Source organism: Corapipo altera, unplaced genomic scaffold (assembly GCF_003945725.1).
Source record: "Corapipo altera isolate COAL_440 unplaced genomic scaffold, ASM394572v1 45, whole genome shotgun sequence".
NCBI lineage: Eukaryota > Metazoa > Chordata > Aves > Passeriformes > Pipridae > Corapipo > Corapipo altera.
Genome location: NW_020884877.1, coordinates 11,539,383 through 11,560,400, shown reverse-complemented (window position 1 = coordinate 11,560,400; position 21,018 = coordinate 11,539,383). Strand labels below are relative to the sequence as shown.

General features: G+C 42.4%; 1 protein-coding gene across 2 annotated transcripts in view; it reads right to left on the bottom strand.

Moving 5' to 3' along the window:
- Window positions 1-16,855, bottom strand: part of PDE11A (phosphodiesterase 11A) — a 127,362-nt gene extending 110,507 nt beyond the window's left edge. For both annotated transcript variants that reach the window (XM_027637449.1, XM_027637450.1), the window contains exons 1-2: window positions 16,005-16,855; window positions 207-365 (exon numbers count right to left, since the gene is read on the bottom strand). In XM_027637449.1, coding sequence (XP_027493250.1) covers window positions 207-365; window positions 16,005-16,817 — 972 coding nt within the window. In that variant the 5' untranslated portion in view covers window positions 16,818-16,855. The remainder of the gene's footprint in view (window positions 1-206; window positions 366-16,004) is intronic.
- Between the last annotated feature and the right edge of the window lie 4,163 nt (window positions 16,856-21,018).

Here is a 21,018-nt window from a genome sequence, read left to right as displayed (position 1 = left end):
AAGAACTCACATTTACAGCACAGATATACGATTCTTACTGAGAACAAAAAAAAATGACATTTTATGTTATGCATCTCCAAAAACATCATGAACACAAGTGCTGTGCTATTTACTTATTTGGATTAAGTATCTTTAGACAAGTCTACTTAATTACAGAAAAGAATGAAAAAACTATACAAAAGTATATATAGTATATATAATCTTACTTTTTCATCATCATCAGAAAAAGGGGCACCTCCTGGAGTTTTATTTATTGCTTGGGCAACACCAATAATCTCTCCATCACTGTTTCTTATGGGCATGCACAAGAGTGACTTTGTCTTGTATCCAGTCAGTTTGTCAATCTCATCATTAAAGCGTCGATCCTGCAAAAGAAAATAAATAAACATTAGCACACATTTCATATGTCTAAGCTTTCTTCAGGTAGTAAAGTTATTTTCTCAGTGTCTGATATAGTATTTTTCAGTAGTATTATGCTGTTGTTTCTCTGTTATTACTACCCCCTTCTTTATTAGTTGTTTTTCCTCACTCAGAAAATCAGTACAAGGTTTACCATTACATAATTGCATTCACTGAAGTCCCACATTTATGCCTCAATTAGAAGAATGACATAATTAAAGAATCACTACTGAAGCAGCTACCAGGAGAACATAGAAAATGAAGATAAACATATGAGGAACATAAATATGAGAAAAGTGAATCTGCATAACATGCTGTGGACCTTGACAAAGCACAAACTCCTTACAGACACACACAATTCAGCACCACATCTGTGCCACACAACATCCTTGTCTCTATATGGGAGGCACGTGGATTTGACAGATAGACCACTCAGGGGATAACAAATTGGCTGAACAGTCACACTCAAATAGTTGCAGTCAACAGCTAAATATCCAAGGAGACCAGTGACAAATGACATTGCTCGGAAGTTGGTATTTGGACTGGCACTGTAACATCTTTGTCGGGAACGTGGACAGTGGGATTGAGAGCACTCTCAGCAAGTTTACTGAGGACACCAAGCTGTGTGGTGCAGTTGACACACTGGAGGGAAGGAATGCCATCCAGAGGGACTGCGACAGGCTTGAGAGGTGGGTCATAGTCCTTGGTCCTGGCCACAGACAGTCAGAGTCACTTTGCCCAGAGCTTTCACATGTTTTAACACAGATAAGCAAACCACCAGCAGCTAAAGTGGTCATCCAGTTCCTGCTTACCATGTGGCTACAGGCAGTGTTCAGTTTCTTCAACCTTAACCAACACTCCTTGCTTTACTATCTCTATATTACTGCCAATAAACTTTCCTACCAGTCAAGCTGTGGGTAACCACACGGCCCTTGCAGACACTGGTGAGGTCCCAGGGCTCCTCTGTGCACACACTGTAGCCCTCCAAGGCACTGAAAGAGCTGTCTGCAGTTCACCAGATGTATTTTCACAGAGTGTGTGAAGCATGCCCATGCTGGGGTTTGTACAAAAGGATAACAAGCTGCAAGAAATGCTGTGCTACCTTAATGGAGAACGCAGTGGAGGAGAATGAGCAGGTCTGGTATGTACTAATTTCTAGATTATCCCTGGCTGGGAAGTCATCAGGGATACATTATGTTATACCACATTATAACTAGTACATGAGAAATACCAGGAAGAATCAATTTCAGACAGAAGTGCTTTATGAAGTTGTGATGCTTTAAATTTATGTTTGTGAAGTCACTATACTAACACTACATAAAGATGAAATGAAAGATTTCATGGAGACTGTCTCACAATATTAACATTTAACAAAAGCACTGCTGAGTACGCTGAAATGGTATGGGCAAATACCTGGGTAGTCTGTAAGTTCCTAAAATGTAGTATACATGAACTGCATTAATCTGCAGTGCTCTAAGGGGCAAATGTACCACAACTCTCATTAGTGATAACAGAACAGAGCAATTGAATCCCCACAACAGATGTTTACCCTTAAGCTTTACATGACAAGTAGCAATCATTTATTCAAGAATTTTTCAAGTATAATTTCTTGTAGTGTTGGTTATTTTCAAATTCTGCTGGTCAGGAATTTCATCTAGTATAATCAACAGGTTTTTTTATTATTACTTAACATGTTTTAGGCATGATTATTTCATATGCTTATGCATTCACTTATATTTAGGTTTTTTGAGCAGTGTTAATGCATAATTAACTATGAAGATTTTGATTTATTTTAATTAGTTCTTATATAAAGTCTCTAAACCATGATTGAACAAGCTTGCAATGTAATCCTATTTATCATAAAGGATGTACTTGCTTGAAAAAATACAGAATGTGTACTGTGAGCATAGGACCCCTCTTACAATAGAATGACAGAAATCAATCTTGTACAACCAAATACTGAAAATATTGATCATGTATGCTGAAGAATAAATATACTAATTAAAAGATTCTCTTTGAAGTAACATCAGCAAGTATTTTGTTATTTGTTTTCAAAGGCAATTAATGTGCCTGAGGTTACACATTTATTGAGGAATGTACATAAGAAAATTACATTTGGTCACTGCTTAAGAAATAATGCCATCACTTCATAGAACACTTGTGAATAACACCCAGTGAAGACTGGTATGGTCATACACAAACACTTATGTTAGGCCATGCTGCCACTTCACATCCATATTCTGTAGATGTTCACAATTTTTCTGTCAAGTAAAGGGAGACTATTTTTGGCCCTATTTCTGTCTGTTGCACTTCAAATAAGATTGGTTATGTGGACTAGTATTCCAACGCAGTACAAACACTTTTTAAAAAAGAAATACAACAGAAACCTCAGGTCTTTCTGGAAAACAAAGTACAGGAATGTCTCTGTTCAAAAAAAGCACTGTGCAGCAATCAATTTTCTTGAACTGTAAAACTCAAACTGCAGATCACAAAGTAACTCAAAGGAGGCTAAAAAGTTGAGAAGAGAGATTGCTAACAGCGCTTTTGTTCATCTTGCTAGAGAATACTCTTCAACAGCTCTTCTACAATCCAGAAAGGGAAATAATGCTCTTTACTGGCATAAGTTCTGTTCCTCCAGGGTGAAGTGAGCATTTACGCTACAGACAACAGTTACAGCCAGTTCAGACCCCCCTGAGGGAACTGAGCTGTTGTACAAAATTAAGTGCAACTTTGGTTTTCCAAAGTTTAGAAAACATTGGCTTTGAATTAATACCCATATTTGTCTCAAGTGATGAAAACAATCCATACAGTCTTTAATCTAAGAGTTGATTGTGATGAGGAAGAGAATTCATTAAATTTTTAATGATGCTAAAAACTGACAAAGTTTTTTTCCTGACAATTTTATATCTATTTTTATTTCCATTGTAAATTCCAGACGGTATAGACTGTTCTAGTCACCTTAAGATGTAATTTAGAAGTGCTCTACACTCATGCATCATAAAAATTAACATACATTTAGCTACTTTATTACTTATTGCACATTTTCATACATTTCAACCACAAGGAAACAATACCAACCATGGTATTTATAAACAGTTTATGGCCCTCTTCTGCCAGAGGATATCAAGTTCTTGGTTCTTTTTTCATCATGCTATTTTATTTTGTTCTGTTTCAATTCTACAACTTCATTAGGAGTTGTTCTTCCTTAGACTTGTTTCTGCCTCTGGAGTGTATTAAACAGTCTTTGCTTCCATAAAGACCAGATTACTAATACACAGTCTTTGATAACATTCTCTTGAACTATTTGTACCTAACAACTTCTTTAGGAGAACTAGAACCCCTATTGAGAAAGTTTTTTAATAACAGCATCAAGGACCCAGATCTGTGTGATCTTGTGATCTTTCCACAGGCTTTTAAACACTTATATCAACTTTAACAGAAGCTGAACTGTTCTGCAGAGTAGAGAATCGTGCCTAGAAAGTTATGGTTCTTCTACAACAGAAAAAAGGGAAATGCAGTGCAATTAGGTTTCACTAATTAATAAATTAAATATTATTTCTTCAACTACTTGTTGGTAATGTCTGAACTATTATTTGGAATTAGCTATTGTTGCTGACATATTGATAATATGCCTTGTGCTACTGAAGAAACAGTTCCTGGTCTACCAATTTAGTTGCAAGCAAAAGAGAGTACATGGAGAGAACACTGTAACTACAGAATGCCTTGAGCAGTAATGCTGTTGTTAATTTACATCTGATTGGTCTTATAAAAAAGTAAACCTTGGACAGGGAGTTTAACTGAAAAAAGACCATGAGTTGTGATTTTTTTAATCTGAATACATTCCATTAAGTGATACGGGTGGCATATGCAGTCATTGCCTTTTCAAAAGGTCTCAAGATTAACCTAAGAAGTGCACAGTGGCACACGGGACAGGGGCTTGTGAACCTGTCCAAATTAGATATATACAGTACAGGTGCCATTGTCAGCAACAGATTTAATGATGAGTTATCAAGCCTGTGTTCCTTAACAGACGCTACAGAGCGGTAGACAGAGGAGGGATTAGCAGTCTGAAAAGTGCTGGTGTTTTCTTTAATGTACAGCTCATTCCTGTTCTATTGCTTCTCCTTTCAAGTAAATTCTGGAAGTTTTTATCTCCCCCTGGGACCTCCATAGCAGGAGATAGCAAGCACAGAGCACCATGAAGCAGACAGCCTTAGTCACAGAAGGGTGCCATTCCAGAGATGCACCAACAGGTTTTGGTCTTCCCTACCATCTGATATCAGATTATCCAATTATGCTGGAGAACTGGATTAACTTTTGCAGAAGGGTATTACATCTTCAGAGCAGAAACTAAAGGTACAGTAGTATAAGAAAGTTAATGCAGTTAATTGGAAAAAATTGAGAATCATCAGGATGTGAAGTGAAACTATCCCTAATCTTTTGTAGAAAAGCAAGCAGGAATTTAAATTTGGTGACATTTGGGAAAGTGATGAGAAGAGATAAAAGCAAATAAAATAAAATACTGTTTCTGGCAACATTGATATTGTTAAACCATGCAATACACACAGAAAGACCCAATAACCTGCATTATGTTCCAAACCTGTTATCCCCATACTCTTCTTTTATTCACTTATTGTCAAAATGTACATGGCAGGATCTAATGGAGATCATCAGTTGAGCTGTGATGGTCAAGAAGTTTGGACAAAAATTCATGCCTACCTCTCCTCACAGGGTAGTAACCCAGAGCAAGGAGGCCTGTTTAGCAGCTGATAACAAAGGTGGTAAGTCAGAGAGATGGGTTATGTCAGACTGCGAACATTTTGAGACACAAACTGTGTTATCCCACATGTTAGAACAGCCTGCAGCACAACGGAGTCCTCATTTCACCAGGCTCCTGGGCAGTAAGGAGTATCAGTGTTTATGATACCAATTAAGCACTTGCTTTTATTTTTTTTACATCAAGACATATATTCAGAAATGAGGGACAGACTAGATACATTTGAGAGAGACTTCACCGTAATTTTAATTGTATGACATGCAAGAACATTCATGAACTAAAGTTTACCACCGCCTGTTTAAAACATTACTAAACCCAAACATAGTTGTTTTTACTGCTTTGGTTCTATATAATAATATTTCTACATAGCAGAGACATGAAAAATGTGAAGACTGAGGCAGTTTTAACAGGAATTTCAGAACTGCCAACAAGGAAAAGTTATTCTATAGGAGAAACCCTATCCTTGTCTCAAGGATATTTATTGATTGTAAATTGTTATTAGGGAAATATTACCCTGTAAAATGTGATACTTGGTCAAGTAAAGACACAGAAGAAAGAAGTCTTGTTTGATCAATCCAAGTGCTGGTATTTCAGCTGCCTGTACAGGGACACTAGTCCAGTTTGTTTTAGGCATATTTAAAGACTGTCAATAAATGAGAACAGACAAACATCATCATGGTTTTATTTTATAGAAGACCAGATTAAGTTCTGGAATTATATAACATCATCAGAATCTCAAGTTTCTTTAAAAAAAAATAAAATCTAGTTCCTGTAACTGTGAGGATAACATTAAGTATGATCTGAAAGTAATCAGTAACAGAGGGATCAGAAATACTAGACCCTGGAACGGCAGTTGTGAGCAGCATGAATTCTCATCGTTGAGCTGGTATATTCAAATTCACTTTTTTAGATCCTGTACATTCAACGTATGAGATGAAAACTCAAAATATTGACTGTGCTTGCAAGCTCTGATTCCCTATGATACTCATTAGCTTGATGTACCCAGGATTTCAGTCAGTCAATTTGAATCAGGATCTAACCAAATGATGCCTATCTTTTGTATCTTGAGTCCTCTGGATTGACTACTGTATTCATAAAATTAGTCCGTAAATTTGACTATGAAAGTTACACAAATTACTGGGCAAGCAGTTAAAAGTCAAATCAGCTGTATTATTGATAGAAGTGGTAAATGAAAAAAATCCATTAGGGTCCATCCCTGTTTTCTTTGATGTCAGTAGCAAATTGACCATGTACCTGAATTCACTAAAGAACATTCATTGATCAGGATTAAACCTGAACAGCTACATTTAAAGGCCTACAAAAAATAATCCATGCTGACCAGGAAGAAGAGACAAAACCTCATTTAAAAAGGTCACTATTTCTGTCATTTACTAAAATAATTTTAACATTTCCAACCAAAAAATTCGGAAAGATATGCACTATTTCACAGGAGACTATGGAGGGTCTCTGAAACTCCCATGAAAGAACCAAAACAAGTATTTTGTTTTTGTTATACCTTACTTAAAGTCTACATTTCTTCTTTTCCCAAGACATTTGAAGTAGTAGATTATGTTAGAAATCAAAAAGTTGTAGCTCCTGAAGGAAGTTTCACCAACTGCATTTCAGTGTTGATTTTCAGTTTAAGAAGGTACTTCATACATTTTTAATAAAGATATGAGTTTCACTGGGGTTTTCTGTTTTGGTTTTTTGTTTGTTTGTTTGTTTCCCCTAACATAGGACAGCTCTTTGAACTTGGAAAGAAAATAAGTCTTTTTACAACCTTAAGAAAACTAGGTACGTTTTATGTAAGCATTATTAGCATGATTTAGAACAAAGAAGAAAAAAGTATAATCCTAACCCAAGTTAGCTAAAAATCAAATAATCTAATGGAGGATGAAACCTGTCTGAATATATTTCCATGAATTAAGTCTTCATGACAAAGACACTGTTTTCCTTCTCCAATGTCCAAGGAGAAAGCGTTGAATCCAGTGAAATCCACTAAGTGCCTCAGCCAAAGCTAACAGCTACAAGAAAAAGTAATTTCTGATTTTATTTAATGATTTGAAAACACTGCTTTTTAATCACACCAAAGAGAACACTACCATAGGTGTTCAATTAACAGGCCTGGCCTACTATATTTTACCATTCACTGCACCACTTTTTGGTAGTTTTTTTCTTTAGAAAGGTCTTCATTAAAACGAATGCACAATAAGCTTGCATCAAAATTTCCATGAATATACTGTATTTAAATTACTGATTGAGTTGCAAAGTTGTATAAAAAATAAGTAATATAAGTAGTATGTTTGACAACATTGTTAACCTGAGTATTACTGTACTACCAAACTGCATGGGATAGACAAGTTGATTTAATGTACTTGAATGATTGGATTTATAGGAAGCCATCCTGCAAGAGCCTTTATACTTACAGAAATAAAGAAGTTGAAGTTGGAAGAGTTCATATTCAATTTCTTAATCATGCTTCCTATGACTATAATACACAAACTTTTATAGAAAACAGAAAGAGCAATCCAAAAGACAGCAAGTTATCTAGATTCAAAGCATAACATTAAAAAAGTTAAATACAAATAAAAAAAAATTAGGGCCTGCAGTCTGTTCTAGATGCATTTTTCTAAAAATCACATATGGTGCAAACTACACTGTGCATAAACAGGAAACAGAAACCAAGCAGCAAACCTCTACAGTAATGGAGAAACCTTGTAGAGAAGAAATTCACACACAAAACACAAGTAATAAATCTCTATGGATACTTCCATATAGGGATTGCTGCAGCTATTCCTGTTATCTCCCCCAAAATCCCTAGAGACAAAGGTAGCAGGAGAACAAACCAGTACCAGGCAGCATCATCTCAAACCTAATTTTCACAAGTAAATAAGCACAGCCCAGTTATATTGTGACTATTTATATAGTGACAATAATATTTCTTACAAGATAAAATAAATAAAATAGATAAGAACACACAAAACAGCTCAGAACTCTCTGTCCTCCCAAAACAATTCTTAAAGTAGGGAACACTGATGCTCAAAAAATTTTCAATTTCCAGATTTAAAACTAAGAATATGTAGTTTGAACTTCTAAAATAGTTTACTTTGAAAAAAAAACCACAAAAAACAAAAGAAAAAACCAAACCAAACCAAAAAAACCACAACAACAAAAAAAGGTGTTCATTCACAACAATACAATACTAAAGTTTTTAGTGTTTCCTTTTTCTTCCCCACATGTCAGTAGCTTGGGGCTTTGTTGAGTTTGATTGGTGGGAGTGTCTCATATGATCCTTTTTCTGAACACTGTTTCACTTATTAGTTAGACAATGGATATAAATAACAATGCATGTTGTCAACTTAAAACTGGCACAAAATTGACATGAAGAAACAGTATATTGGTATACAAGCACTAGCAAGTTTGCAGACATAACTGCCTAGCTAATAAGCATAAAAACAGTTCATGCTTCATAGTCTGAGATGATCAACAGCAGGGATCAGAAAATATTCCCATAGGACACTACCCAGATCCATCATGTAAGGGTTTTTTTTCTTCCTTCAAAACAAACTCCTGTTAGATCACCAATAGTACAACAATAAGCCAAGCTGTGGTCTTATGTACAGCAGATTCTGGGCACTTCTATTTTGCATGTATCACTATTAAAGAAGCTATTTACAAAGAAAATTTTTTTTCTCTAATTTTTAATATTTTGAGATCAACACCTGCTTGCTCCATCACAGCTCTCCCATCATGTACTGGACCTGACTGAAGCCCCACTGAGAACCAACTGCAACCATGTCTATGCTCTTATCTTGTTTCAAACTTGCTTTGAGACAAGGCTTAATGCTGAGCTCCTAAATATTTATGATTCTTCATATGAAACATATACACATGGAGGGTGGCTTTAAAAAGCTGATACTCCTATGAGCAAAGACTCCTGGGTGTTTCACAGCAGAAATCTATGGGTTTAACCCCAGCACCTGCAGGAGATTACTCAGGTGGGCAACAGATGGTTTCAAGTACTACAGAAGCAGTATAATAGGATTCTTGAAAAATAAATAAAAAATATTTTGTTGTAACAAAGCAGTAGTATTATCAACAAAACACTCATTTTTAAGTGCTCACTGTAGAGACATGAAGCTCAGACTGCACACTGTTGCTGTTACCCTGTTAACACACAACTCTGCTGACCCAGTAGCTCAAGTCATTTATTTTTCATAGTTTGTCAATAGGGTTATTTTAGAAACGTAAAACAAATTAACTCATGTAATGATGCATATAGGCCTGTTTATTACCTTGGTTATTCTATGGAAAAACTATACAACAGCACATGACTGTAAATAACCAAAATGAAATATCCATTTGTTTTGAAAAATCGAAAACCAATCAAGCAGCACAACAAAATCATTTACCAAATGAAACTACAGCTTTACTCAGTCTTGTGCTTGCAACAGGATTTCAGCTAAAATCAGAAGAGCCAAATTCTGCAGTCCCTTCTCACAGTCACTGACACGCTATAATGAAATATACAGTATTACCTTCTCATGAGGAAGCTCTAGGCAGAGTTTGACCAGTTTCACATCTATTCCACAAGGAAGTTCTTTAGTGTCTGAGGGAAAAAACCCTTCAAAACATCTGTACTCTTCAGACAGACTGGCTGAGCAATACACTAGTTAATGTCTGTCAGCTTACCAAAAGGAAAACCACTGCAGCTCTTCAAAAGGCTTTTCCTGCACAAACTCTGCAAGACCAGCAGTTCAGGGAGAGCTGGGGAGCCAGGCCTTATCACTGCCCCTTTGGAGAGGTCACAGACACCCAGTACCGAGTAGTTTTCTATAGAGTAGGGCAACTAAGAAAGGGAGACAGATTTTTTTTTTTTAACTCCCACAAAATTACTAACCTGGTAATGCCCTGAAGTCCTCCAATGCTTCTGTTTGCCTGGGAGCCCATGCCCACCTTTAGCATCCCATTGCACCAGTACCGAAACAAAACATCCTTCAGCACTGATTTTAAGTGTGCAAGCCTCACAAGATGGCTGAGAATTACCCAACAGCCCCCGTGGGAAGTAGAGAAAACTCATTACACGTGAGTCTGGTCAGGCTCATTCTACCCCAGCCCTTGCCACCCTGCTGCTCTGGGTGCAGAAACTTGAGGCAAACGAGCCCCACCTCAGCACCCTCAGCTCACCTGCTGCTCATCCCAAACAGAGGAGGCATGGCATCTATGGTGGGCACACCTGGGCAGCAAGCAGGAGGTAAAGATCTATGGAGTAATGGCCGAGCAACCCAGGAGGACAGGCCACTGCCTGCATGGTGGGTGAGCTAACCTTGCCTGCCCCACACAAGCATGGAGGGTCAGGTGTGATTCCTCATGATACCGGAGGGCTGTCACCAGCAGTGTACACTGCATTGTGCAGCCCTGCCTGTCCTGGTGATTCACCTGAGCTGCAGTGTGGAGACCTGAAACAACTGAGCCTTTGGGTGGCTTTGGACACATGTGTCCCTGGAGCTCCTGCCCCTGGCAGGATCTCTAAGGGGACAGTGATGGTGGTGTGACCTGAGAAGGTCTTAGGGTGTTTTACACATCAGTCAGAAACTGCTCCCTAAGACGAAGACTTATGGTGTGAGGGAAGTGACAGAAGATGAGGAGACCTTCAGAGCTGCTGTCCTGAGGGCTCTCTGCCCTTCCCTCCCAGGGGTGCTGCCTCCTGCAGGAAGATCACCCTCTCCCAGGCCAGCACCACTGTGACACAAATGATGTGTTCATGGCCACTGGGTTACAGATTCAGGAATAATTAAACAGCTCTTCACCAATTTACTGACTTGTACTTAGAATTTCAAGCTTTCCCAAATTTTGCACGATGGGCTGGAGTGCCCTTTCGTGCAAAGCACATCAGGGCAGCTTAGTTCTTTACTGTTGCAATTATCTCCTGCCTTCCCCATGGTACTTCCTAGTCATGTTTAATGCAGAGCAAAAAATTTGTTTTAACAGTTTTTTCTTTATTACAAGGACTTTTTTAAACCGCTGTTTATTTTGCTTGCCAGGTCTCATTCTCTTTGCTCTCTAAAGAGCAACCTCTGTCCTTGCTAAGAGTCAGCACTGAAATGAATATGGCTGTTGTCGGTGCCAGCTGCCCACTGCTGCTGAATAAAACAGTGCTCAAATGCTTCTCATTCATAGAGCTGAACTTCCCAGGGCCCAGGGTTTTAATGCTTTAACTGCTCTTTAAAATTGAAAGAGACACACTTAATATTGATGATGACAAACAGCTACCCTGCCTAACAAAATGTGGCTCATGCCTCTTCCTGACCTTTACACCAACAGCCAGTCCCACACGGGTACTCCCAGGCTGAAAGGTTTGCACCCCTGAGCTGTAGCTTTGTGATGCTGTCCTGGCACAGCAGGAGCCAGTGAATGCTCAGAGCTCACCAGGAGGGCATGAAAAAGACAACATCCATGCCTGTACCTAGGTATTCAAAGATGTTTAAAACTTACTGTAAAGGGATATGTGTGCGTAACTATGTTACGTTTGGCATAAGCTTGAAAGAGGTAACAGGAGAGTCCAGCACAAAGAGAGCTCAATTTGTCTCTTATTTTGCTTCATTTTAGTTCCAGTAATGTGGTTACATTTTCTTTTTGAAGACTTGAGCTGTACTGAAAAATAATTCTGATTGTATTTTATAGCACTTTCTCCAACTTACAAACCCCATCTCTTAGCATGACTCCATTTAATATTTTTCGTCTCTTTGCTACACATTTTATTAAAACATCCATCTGGTAAGACATTTTTGTCTTCTGTCTTTTAAAGCTACTTTTTAAATTCCAAATTTAACGTAAGATGTGCAGAAACTTTATTCAGCTGACACTAGAAAATGGCAGATCATATTTTTCACCCCTTTCTGATATATGCTTACTATTCTAGAGGGTAATATTTTTTCCACTAGTTAGAAGAATTTGGGATGCTATTAAACTATCTCCCAGCTTTTGCACAGCTAAAAGTATAGCAATAACCAAACGTTACTTGTGATTTTAAATGTTTATTATTTAAATACTGCTCTAAAAGATGGAAAAAATTGAAATTATCAGTAATTTTGGCTAAACATCATAGATATCCTGTGAGAAGGAGGGATGACGTGAAAAAATCCATAGCTTTAAATAGGAAAAAAAAATTTAAACAATTCCTAAGAACTACAGATAATGGCCTCTCTGCCTGTATACTTACAATATGTTTAATAGTATTCACAAATGACTACAGAACCTACATCTATTCTCTCCTAAGGGGAGCCTCAATGGGCATTTAGGCCACAAATTTCCTTGCCAGTATAACCAAATTCTTCCAAATGAGTGCTCAAGACATAGTGCATTATTCACATAAGAATAAGGAGTCAGAAATGCTTCCCAAAATTAACATATGGCAAGACCAAAGGCCCTATAACAGAACTTAAAATGACTAAAAGTTCAGTTTATAAATCAACTGGATTAATTTTAGGAGAAAGAGTTCTAGACTGGCTCCAAAATGCAAAGAAAGTATCTAACTGCTTTCTTGTTCTCAGATCCTCTGTAGTGCTAACTCTTGCAGATCAGATCGTATATGTTACTGTTATAATTATAAACTCTTTTTCATCACGTGACTTTGAAATTTAATAAATAAAGCTTTTAATGACATGAATGAAATTGTGCAACTTTTGAATCAGTCATAGAACGTTAATCTAAACCTTTCCATAAACTATTTGTCAAATTCTTTTTTGCTGTGAGCTTCCAAGAAGTTTGTTCAGTTACAGCTGAACTTCATAAATTAAATTACTGTGAGATATTATATAGTCATTGCTTAGTATTAAAAGAAGTGATTATTATACAGTCCTCAATACATAATATTAATTCTAACCCTTATATATGTGTATGTTTATTGAATTAAGAAAGATTGTTTACATAAGCAGATTTAGAAAGTCAGACTCAACAACACTAACAATCACCTGGATTGTGGGAAAACCCCAGCCTATTACTGATTTGATTTTTTAGTATTTTTTCTTTTTAGAAAAATAAATGTGCAACTGAAAAACTACACTGTCTCTGAAAATTACACAGCCAGTCATTTACAAATACTTCCTAAAGCAGTTGGTGTGTGTATGGGGACAGGGAACTGACTTCCTGCATGAAACAAACTGCAAGACGTGACAGGACTTAAACGTAATGCTGATTGCACTGAAGTACCATTAATGTCAGTCGTAGTTGACAATAGAAGCAGGCAATGCACTTTCCACTCAGTGGTAGAATTCCAACCGGTGTTTGATCAGGCTCTGAGAAAACAGACATGGTTGGATGATAATAAATTACCCAATACTGTAAACTAGCTAATTGATGACATGGAAGTATATTTACCTCTTTTTAAACAAGGTCATTAATTTAAAAAGCAAGCAAAAGAACTTTAATCTAAAAGTGTTCCTCTGACCTAATGTAAGGCCTTTTCTTACCAAATGAGTAGCATTAATGTAGAAACCCTCTTCAATGGACAAAAAATGGTGCTGTGCTGTCACCACTTTTTCTCCAACTCCACCTGACAGAGTTTCCTGGTGGTGCTGTTTTTTACCTGACAATTGATTAAACACTTTCATCATCGGTGGCAATACTGGCAAAAATCCTATCATCATATTTATTAATTTTTTAAGTGCTCTATTGTGAGCACTACAATGACCTGAAACAGAACAGCTGTCACTTCTTCACACACACGTACCTGGGCTTCCATAGAGCTCTTTTTACTATTTAATTGGAAAGGTCTTCTTTTAATGATGCACAATGGATACATACACTTGCCATGTAAGAGAAGATAAACTGTTACTAACTCAGAAATGTAACAGAAAGCAGATCCCCCATGTTATTATCAAGCAAAACTTTCATAAATGTTGCAAGATCTTAAGTTTCATTTGCACTAAAGTCAATCAGAAGTAGCTCCACTGAAAGCAGGGAAGTTGCAGTTGATGTAATTACAAGATGGACTTGAATTAGAACTTGCCCATCTACTGCAACTAAAGTACTTATGGCTTAAATACACAATGAATTTTATTATTTATAATATTTAAATTGACTTTTAATAAGAGCCAGACAAAAGTATAACATAAATAGTACTGGGAATGACAACTGGATGGATTGTTTTTCACTTTCCTCTGCAAATGAAACAGACGATAAACTGTTTAAAGTAGCTGGACTTTTTCACAGGGAAGTGAACACAACATGAACAAATGTTGAATAAAAAATAATACAGTTCCCTAGGATCAGAAAACACACTGCCTTTCTAGTGGAATTTTCACCTCCAAAAAAAGATGGCTGGAGTTATCCCAAGTTAAAAAGAGGGATCAAGCTCTTTCCCAGCCAAACTCAGACATCCTTTATCTGTTTAGTGAGTTGACACTATTGAGAACATACTGCTTCACCTGCAGCAGCAGATATTCTGGGAACTGCAGAGTTTTAGTAGTGAAAATAAAAACAGATTGCAAGAGAAAGTGTATAATGGAGAAAGGGGAAAACAACGGAAGAAAGCCAGTTGAGGTTTTTCTTTCAAAAGTAATCCAATACTCATTTTAGTCTGAACATTTTTACCAAGCTCTTTTCATTCCCTTTGAACTCTGTGGGTTGGGAACATCTGTCAGTCTGGATCTGTGAGGTGTCCAGTATTTTTCAAATACTGCTTGACAAATAAATAAATATTCAGCTTCAAATATCTGTATTTAAAAAAAAAAATCTTGTTTTTCAAGTTTCTTCCTTGTAGTTTGCTACAAAGCATCATCAGTTTTTTAATGTTTATTATTTTTGTTATTACTGTAGAGCAAAATAAGACAATGGGCAACGATTGTTACTAAAATTCTTAAAGACATACATCTCCCACCTTTCTAATGCTTTCCATAATCCTAATTGAGACGATCTGTCACTCTGTGGTTCTTGATTTTCTCAAGAACCTCAAATTGCTGATAGTGACTCACACAAATAAACACTGGAAATAGACCCCTGGAAAAAGAGGTACATTTCAAGCAAGGAAACAGAAGGCTCTGTCTGCAATAACACACTCAGGCAAGGGCTCATCTATCCCTGCTGAAGTCAAAGGTAATGTTTGCCTTCAAGCCAAAGCTACATTTTCACAATTTACACTGAAGCCTCTAAAAGAGTAAAAAGTGGGAACAGTCTTCGTTGGAGAATAACAGGACTGGTTATACCACTCCTAGGAATAGGTTTGAAAACACACGCCACGTGGGTTGAGTGGGCATATGCAAAGGTGAAAATACATGCCCTTTTGAAAGCAATGAGATTTTATTTCAGCAGTGGACAGGCAGGGAACATTGAGACAGATTTAACACTATCACTGGGACTGTCATGAGCATGTTTTGAAACTTTTCTTCAGCCGACTCCAAAGCATGTTTCCAAAACACATGAAGCCACCTATCGTTCCTGCGAAATTGAGAAGCACTGCTGTACCGATTTCAGAGCTACTTTAGCCTCATCGGCCAACTGGGAGGGGCTTTCTCTCTCGCCTTTACCGGAGCTCCCTCTCGCCCCGTCAACAGTTGCCCCGAGCATCCCCGCGGCTGCTCCGCGGAATCCCCGCCGCCCCGGCTGGGACACCCCAGGGGAGGCTGGGCGGCGGGGATGGACACTCCAGGGGAGACTGGGCGGCGGGGATGGACACCCCAGGGGAGACTGGGCGGCGGGGATGGACACCCCAGGGGAGACTGGGCGGCGGGGAGGGACGCCCCGGGGGGCGGCGGGGCCGGGCGATGGCGGGGCTTCTCAGCAGACACCTCCGCTGCCGGGGTGCGGGGGGAGTTTGCCCGGCTCCTACCTGGTAGGCGTCGGGAATGTTGACCGTCTCTCCGTGCTCCGCCACGTAGCCGATGATGCCCTTACCCCAGGGCACCTGCACCTCGTTGCTGTTCTCGGTGGAGCCGCAGGGCAGCAGAGGGGTGCCGGCGTGCACGTCGAAGAACTTGGAGACCAGGGTCTTCTTGCCGGCGGCGGCTCCTTCCACAAGGAAGAGGGAGCCCCGGTCCGCGTCCACCATGAGGCAGACGAAGATGAGGATCTTGTAGCTGAGGCTGGTGAGGTCCAGGTCATTGGAGATGTCCTTGACCAGCTCCAGGAAGAACTGGCGCTCGTTGTGCTCCTTGAGGTAGCGCTTGTAGTCCAGGGCGGTGGGGGGGTACTGAGGCAGGCTGACGCGGGACTCCAGCAGGGCACTGAGGATGTGGGCGGTGGTGGGGGGCAAGGAGCTGGCCTTCCGCAGCAGCGCCCGCCGCCGCACGCTGCTCAGCGGCTCCTGCGCCCGGGCGTGCACATGCTCGTCGTAGGTGAGGTTGACGTGGATGGCCTTAGAGCGGGCGAAGCTCTTCCGCAGCTCCTTCTGGGACGCTCGGCGCTGCAGTCCCCCGCCGCCGGGGCCGGGACCGCCGGGACCGCCCGCGCTACCGCAGCCGCCGCCGGGGCCGTCGCTGCTCCGTCGCTCCTCCGACGGGCCGGCAGTGGGGGCGGCGGGTTGGGCAGGCGCTCCAGGGAGCGAGTTCTTCCTCTTCAGCCACTTCTCCACCAGCTCCGGGTGCCTCTCTAGGAAACTTTCCACGGCTGCCACGTCGAGGCCAGCATCGCCGGCGGTGGCCATGGTGCCAGCGGCGGGGGTGGCTCAGGCCATGCCCTGCCGTCGCCACGTGCTGCCGCCGCCCCGACGGCCGCCCCGGGGCCCGGGGGGACTGCTGGCAGCCCCGGCGAAGGGTCGCTTCTGCCCCTTGCCCGGGCCCTTGCTCAGAGCCGCGCCTTCTTCTCGCCACCTACTTTCCCCCCGCGACCTCCTTTTCCTGCCCACCACTCTTTATTAATAGTAGTATTATTCGTATTTTTCTAGATATTTTTTCTGCTTCCCGGATTTCAGTCCTTCTCCGGCTCTGGCTCCGGTCCTCGGTTTCGGGCCGCTCCCCTGGTGAGTCGGGCAGGCGCTGCCGCCGCGCCTCTGGAGATGCTCCGGGAGCGCTCGGGCAAACCCCTTCTGCCAAGTGCTGTCAGTGCTGGCGGCGGCTGCTGCGTAAGCCAGTCGGCAGACCACTGAGAAGGAGGGAGGGGAGGACGCGTGAGCCGAGTGGGGGGGCAGGCGGGGGGGAGGGAGGGCTGGCAAGCCCCGCTGCGGGTACGAGGGGGTACCGTCGCCCGCCTGGCCAGAGCAGCCTCAGCAGAGCGGGCGGGGCGCGCAGCGTCCCCCAGCAGGAGGACCCCCGGCAGTGGGGAGCTGCGCTAGGGAGCTTCATTCAACAACATCGGGGGGAGAGGGAGGGGCCTTTTGTCTGTGATGCGTGTTTGGGGAAGAGAGACGAACCGGGCTGTGGGCCGCGGGAAAGGCGGCGGGAGGTAATGCGAGCGGTCGCATTAAAGAGCTCTAATTTATAGCATTATCTGAGCTGATTCAGTACTTCAGGAGACAGGCGGAAAAACGGAGCCCATTCAAGAATCCCGAATGAATTCCGTTTCTTGAATCTCTGAGTTGATTTGCCTACAGCCTCACCCGTGCGGAGACCCAGCTCTGCCCGGTGCGCACTGCACCCGCGGCGCTTCCCTCCTGGCGCGGCGTGCGGGCAGCACAGCGGGCTCTGCCTGCCAGGAGCCGCCCAGGGCTTTCTGCCGAAAGCTGCTTTCCCGCAGGGCAGCCCGGCGGGAGCGGGCCCGCCGAGGCGCTCCTGAGTGTCCGCTCCGGCATCACCGGCTGCCAGACGGAATCCGACCGCATCCATCGCCGGCAGACGGACCGGGGTTATTTCTGTGCGCACGTGGAGCACGTTTCATTGCTTAATCAATGCCTACGCGTAAGCGATTGAAAAAAAAAACAAGAGTCATGGATCTTAACACGTGAAAAATGTCTTTCATGCGCTCACCAAAGACTGAATGAAGGCTGCTTCAGAAATTCATGAATGGGAGTTTGGGTGGCTGGGAAAACAAACGGGCAAATCTTCAACCAAACGGGATTCCGACCTGCCAGAGGACCCTGTTCCTGCAGCAGACCCTTACGGCGCGGGGTCCGGGCAGTGCAAGGAGAGGGAGCGCTTTTGGGACAGGTGTCCAAAATACAGCTCAGGGGGGTTCGCGGGTGTCAGCCGGGAGGAAGGGCTACATGTGTGTCCCGAAGGATTGCCGTGTCTCCCGCAGCAGTCGGGGGTGATAAGGGACTCTGTGCAGATGCTGCGGCTTCCGCAGCTAGGAGACTGCTTAGGAAGCCACAGACAAAGGATTTTGGCTCCCAGTCTCGGTGCCCGCACTGTTGCAGGCTGAGCAGCCGTCGCCTCCCTGCCGCCGGTCCCGGGCCGCTGTGGCAGCAGGGCTCCGTGCCTGGCCCCCCGCCTTCGACGGTGTTCTGTGCAACTCTCCGTCTCTCCCCGGCGCACAGGGATGCTGCCGCAGGAGGACGGGCTCTCCATTGAGAAACCCCGCCGCCCACGGCACCCCCTCGGCAATGGGGCAGGCGGGGGGCGCCGAGGGCCGTCCCCGCCAGCAGCCCCAGCCGCTGGGGAGAGGAGGGAGCCGGGCTGGCCCCGGGCTGCCGTGGCGGTGGGAAAGGGGGGCGCGCCCGGCTGCAGAACCCGCGGCGAGGGGGCTGCGGGGTTCGGGGCGTGCGGGGCGAGGGGCGGCAAGCGCGGGGGTCGGAGGACACGCTCTAGGGGGTCGTCCCCGAGCTGCTCGCACCTCTCACGAAGCTCTTTCCACGCAGGTGGCTCGGGTATGAAATGGCAGCGCATCTCCGCGGGGGCAAGGGCGGCTGAAACGCTGCTCTCTTGAAGCGTTTCCGAGCGCGCTGCCGACGCGCCGCCGGAGCTGTGACGCAAAGGGGTTCCACACGCGGCAGCGAGCGCAGCCCTCCAGACTGCGCCGCGACTGTCACATCGTCCGCGGAGGCCCCGCTTTCGGGAGGACGCAGCCGAGGGGCCGCCCTCGCCCCCAGCGCTGCCGGGGCCGCCGCTGAGCCGTCCCCGCCAAGGGCGCCGCTGCCACACGCTCCGAACCGCATTTGCGGTTTTGCAGCGCTGGCACAAACACTCCCCTTACACAAAGAAATCGTATGAACTGCTGGAGGTCAGTCTGGCGCGTACCCCCAGCTCTCAAGCAAGGACCTTGGGTGCGAAATAATTGTATGGAAATAATTTTTACTATCTCGCTGCAGTAAGGTTTGGTCTGAGCACTCATACCCATGTTTACTACGAAATGGTTACTGTGTAGCAGTTCTGTATGTAAACACTTAAAACAATTTAGTGTTTCTGTAAGCCTAGTTATAAACAATGTCTTCCCTTACCGTTTCTTCAAGGTCTTGTGGCATCTTTAGTTTATTTTCTGGGACTTTATGCAGGGAATTCATTACATTAAACATCTGGATATTGATAATCTCTCAAATAGCAGAGTCAAGACTGAAGAAAGTAAAACTGCAGTTATCTCCACTGCATAAAATACATAGTGAATGCTTTACTGTAACACCTTAATTGTAAAGAAGTTTGCAGTCTTAAATCTGTGTATAAACTAGAAGCTCTTCAGGATGAAATGTGACAAAGATGATCACAGTGGCTTGACTGTTCTATAACTTGCATGGGCTTTGGACACAGTGTCAGGATAAGACCTGATTCAGAAGCCCAGCCTGGTGTCCTGTGCATTGGTGGATGTTAGGAGAAAACTGGGGTCTGTCTGGCACACATCAAACTATACATCTGTTTGTATGATGAGTAAACCAAGCACACTGTATACTGGGCTGCAGCTTCATGTGTGGGCCTGAAATAATTAGTTTAAGCCTTTTGTGGGAGGGCCAAAAGAAAAATGGATTTTTCAATGCCACGAGATTGTGCTGCCTTCGTAATTCTACAAACATGCTGTACTGAGGTACAGGCAGCTTACATCTGATGCATCTTACATATAATGCACCTTTAGTCAGCAGGGATGCACAATGCCAACTCAAACAGCAAGAAAGGCTTTAGCCAGTCTCACCTGGTTTCCTTGGGTACAGACATACAGAGGTGCCCTAAAAGAATCACAAGCAGAAATATCAGTGCATTTTTCAGGCAGAGTGTGTTTCTCTGTTCAGAAGGGCAGTGATAGAGCGCTCCTCAAAATGAAAATGAGAAAAGCACTTGAGAAAGTTTTTGTTATTCAGGTAGATGCTTTAATTGTTTAAACAGTCAACAGAAGAGATCCTGACTATTAAACTGAAAGGGGGAACTATCTTAAAACTACAGCACAAAAGAAAAGAGAAGCAAGTGCTCACCCAGTTGTGTCAGAGAAGTTGTCACCTGATGCTTGCTTATTCCCTTCCTTCAAACCATCAGTTCAGTTCTATGGAGTGCAGAAGACAACCAGTTAAAGCCCCTGGTGGGTAAGCATTGAAGCAGTACAGATAAAATGAGCACCTGGGAATGGACACTGTAGCTTTACATAGCCATAATAGACTAATAGTTTCAGTGGGTGTTTGAATAACTAGTTGCAGAATCAGGTTCTCACGTCTTTATAGAAAGGAACAGTATTTGTATAGAACCTTCTATTTCTATAGATGTCTCTATATGAAATGTATAACACCATATAAATAATGCCCACCTCACAATGTTACTAGGACACAACATCCTAAAACATATCCTTATTTGATTTTGCTAAGGCCAGTCCCTAATGAATAATTAACATCAAAATACTAAAACTTGACATAGGAGCTAGTCAAAAGTAGAACTGTCTTTCACTAACATTGCAGCTGCTGAAGCAATGTTCAATGAAGTTGCTTTTTTTCAGGTATGCAAATAACATCAGCTCTTTCATTCTGCTTTTTAATTGCAGCAAAAATAATTTTTGAAACA